The following is a 3,595-nucleotide window of genomic DNA, read 5'->3' as shown; positions in this document are numbered from 1 at the left end:
TATATATATAATATAATATATATATACTATATATATATATATATATATATATATATATATATATATATATATATATAATATTAGTATATATATATATATATATATACATATGTATATATATAAATATTATATATATATATATATATATAGTTGCGTGTACGTAGTTTTGTGTACGTAGTTGTGTGTAATGCTGAAGTGTGTTGCGTGTGCGAATGATAAAGTGTGGTGGTGTGTGCGTACACCATACTTAGTTCACGGTGATTTATAACATATCTCATATCACTTATGTCTCCAGGTTAACATTGTAGGCACGTACTTCATAATGATTCACAACACAGGCCACAGGGCAGCATTGCACACACTCTATACCACCGACATACTCTACAGCCTACTACAGCAGTACTAATCAGGTCACCTTTAATAAGGCCGTAAATTCGGGTATTGAATACAAAATGAAACACACAGACAGCGAGAAGTAGTCATGGGTCGAACGCAGAAAACATATTATAAAGACGACGACGACGATTACACATAGTACATAGGTAAACTCCGAATACGGTGGCTAAAACCCTAAAAATAGGATATATATGTATGTATGTGTAAAAATTAGTATATATGTATCTATAAACTTCGACGACGGCTACGCACGCATCTGAATACTGTCATTAAAACCCCCTCCAATAAAGTATATATATACAAGCTAAATATTCTATATATAAGCGAAATACATTATACATATACAAATAAATGTTCCTATATACAAAATCCGTCCATAGCAACCAACCAACATGAGCAGAGCAAACAGGCACGACACTAAACACGCACTCACTCTGGAGCAACGCGATGTCTCCGGCATCGACAAAGTACAGCGCCATGAACGGCACGATCAGAAGGGTCATGCGAAGCGAGTAGAAGAAGGTCTTGTGATTGTATCTGCGGTAGACTGAGGCCCATTGCTGAAGGTGATGGTGAGAGTATAGGAACAGTTGAGGCACTGAACGGCGCGATCAGAAGGGTCATACGAAGCGAGTACAAGAAGGTCTTGTGATTGTATCTGCGGTAGACTGAGGCCCATTGCTGAAGGTGATGGTGAGAGTATAGGAACAGTTGAGGCACTGAACGGCGCGATCAGAAGGGTCATACGAAGCGAGTACAAGAAGGTCTTGTGATTGTATCTGCGGTAGACTGAGGCCCATTGGTGAAGGTGGTGGTGAGAATATAAGAACAGTTGAGGCAGTGAGTAGGAGGAGTGGCTGAGCGAGTGTGTAAACGTACAAGTACTTCGTTATCAAAATCAAATCGAGACTCACACTCGCTCGATATTTACGTTAAAAGGTTATGCGAGCACACAGGTGAGATGTCATCAGTCGTAGATGTCGAAGTGGGAATATCTGTAACATCGCCGCAATGTTCTGCAGTTGCCAATATAGTCATCCAGAACGTTAAACGCGTACCAGTCCCTGGCTGATCAAATCAGGATATCGTGCGTATTTTTCATACATATATACATAAACGGATCTATATATTCATACATACACCGATACGTTCTCAGCAAACTGACATATTCCTATATATACACGTATCTGACATGCGCACGATCCATAAACACACACAAACACACACACACACACGCACACACACACATATATATATATACACAAACACAGACACACAAAAGCATATACACACACACGAAAACCAGACACATCCGAAAACTCACACACATCCACACACACAACTATATATACATAAAACTCCACATACGCACAAGCATACATACACACACGAACACTCTCGTGTCCCAAACAGAGCACCCCCTTGCAGTGGCACCCCATCCCACCGCACCTTGTACACACGCGAGATGCCTGCCTTCTGCCTGAACTTCTGATGAAAGGACAAGGACGAGTTCCTCGCCCGCGCGGCACGGAAGGTCTGATCCATCAGCAGGCTGTCTGTGAACACCACCCCATCCGAGTGCTTGTCCTGTCTCCCCTGGTCCTGTGCACCTGCCCCCTTAATTGGGACACCCCCCGCGAATGCTGAGGCAGAGGCTCCCGCGTCTGCGTCCGTGTCCGGTCCCGTTTCCCGGCCTTTGCCCTGTCCTGGTTCTTTTTGTGGGTGCGGGTGGGTGCAGGCCGTCTCCCCGTCAGTCAGTAGTGGGGTGGTTTGCTTCTGCTTGCACCGGTCGTCGGTTGGTGATCTCCCCCTGCGACACGACCGCGTGCGCAGGCCCTGTGCCTGTCCGGCACTCCCCACCGTATCGGGTACGTGTGTAGGTAACCCAGTGCTCATGCCGTGGGTAGGTAACTCTGTGCTCATGCCGTGGGTAGGTAACCCTGTGCTCATGCCGTGGGTAGGTATATCAACACCCCTGTCACTTGGCGCACCGCCTGCGTCCCCATCCACCGACCCCTTCAGCCTCTCCTCGTGATCTGTCCGTGTGTGTTGTTGTTGGTCGATTTGTCCGTTTGCAGCCCCCTCGGCCCTGTGTCCTGTTTCCAGGTGCATGTCCTGGGGAGCATGGGCGGGGTCTAATGCGCGCGTGCTTTCTGCATTCGCTTGGGAATCTCCAGCCCTTTCGCTGACTACAGTCGCCTCAGCGGTCCCGTCGGGTGTGTTTGGGTGCGTGAGGTCATTCGGTCCGATTTCGCTACCCTGTCCTAAAGCAGATTTCGGGTCTGTTACATTATACAGGAGATACAATTAGTCCCCACTGCAACACGAACCAAACAATAGTCCCACTTCGCTATCTGTTTCGAACGCAGACATGCCTATTTCTTTACTCCACTAGTCTATGATTTACGTATTCATATATCAACGGAACTGTTTTACAAGTATATATATAAGCAATCTGTTTACGTTTCCATATAATAGCGGGACTATTTTACGTGTTCATATAATAATGAGTGTTTTACGTATTCATATATTAACGGGAGTGCTTTACGCATTCATATATTAACAGGACTGTTTGACGTATTCATATATTAACGTGACTGCTTTACATATTCATATATTAACGAGACTGATTTGCGTATTCATGTATCAACGGGACTTGTATACGGATACATATATTAACGTGACTGATTTGCGTATTCATACATTAACAGGACTGCTTTGCGTATTCATATAAACGGGCTGTTTTAAGTATCCATCAATATAAATTCGTGTGCATGCGCGCATGTCCGCATATATCCATCGTGTTGTCTACCACCAATACAGACATTTGAACCAAGGCAATATACTGTGTGAAGCACTCACTACTGCTTGCCTGAGACCATCAAGTACACAAACCCTAAACCCTAAGCAAAGCCTAAACCATCTGAGTGCCACAGATACCATTGTCTGAGCTGCTCATTGTTGCCTGCAGACCCCTGATTCAGACCTTTAATTCAGACCCCTAATACAGTCACCTAATTGGCCGTGTGATCGCTATGCATGTGAGCCATGTGTATTCATCTGTACCCAATTGTGTACGCCAGAGTGTCTATTGACCTCTCACTCTGAGGGGTTCATCACGCCGACTTCCATGCACTTTGATATATATATATATATATATATATATATATATGTATACACACACACACACACACACACA

The 3,595-nt window shown here is 44.5% G+C and overlaps 1 protein-coding gene across 1 annotated transcript; it reads right to left on the bottom strand.

The window, feature by feature from the left end:
* Window positions 1-1,790: 1,790 nt before the first annotated feature.
* Window positions 1,791-2,678, bottom strand: SARC_13491 (hypothetical protein; the record flags this gene model as incomplete). Its single annotated transcript, XM_014292378.1, has 1 exon — window positions 1,791-2,678. A coding segment is annotated over one exon (888 nt), but the record flags the coding sequence as incomplete, so codon positions are not given.
* Between the last annotated feature and the right edge of the window lie 917 nt (window positions 2,679-3,595).

The sequence above is a fragment of the Sphaeroforma arctica genome (genome assembly GCF_001186125.1).
Source record: "Sphaeroforma arctica JP610 unplaced genomic scaffold supercont1.3355, whole genome shotgun sequence".
NCBI lineage: Eukaryota > Ichthyosporea > Ichthyophonida > Sphaeroforma > Sphaeroforma arctica.
The sequence above is the reverse complement of the archived record's forward strand: the minus strand, read 5'-3'. Positions and strand labels throughout refer to the sequence as shown.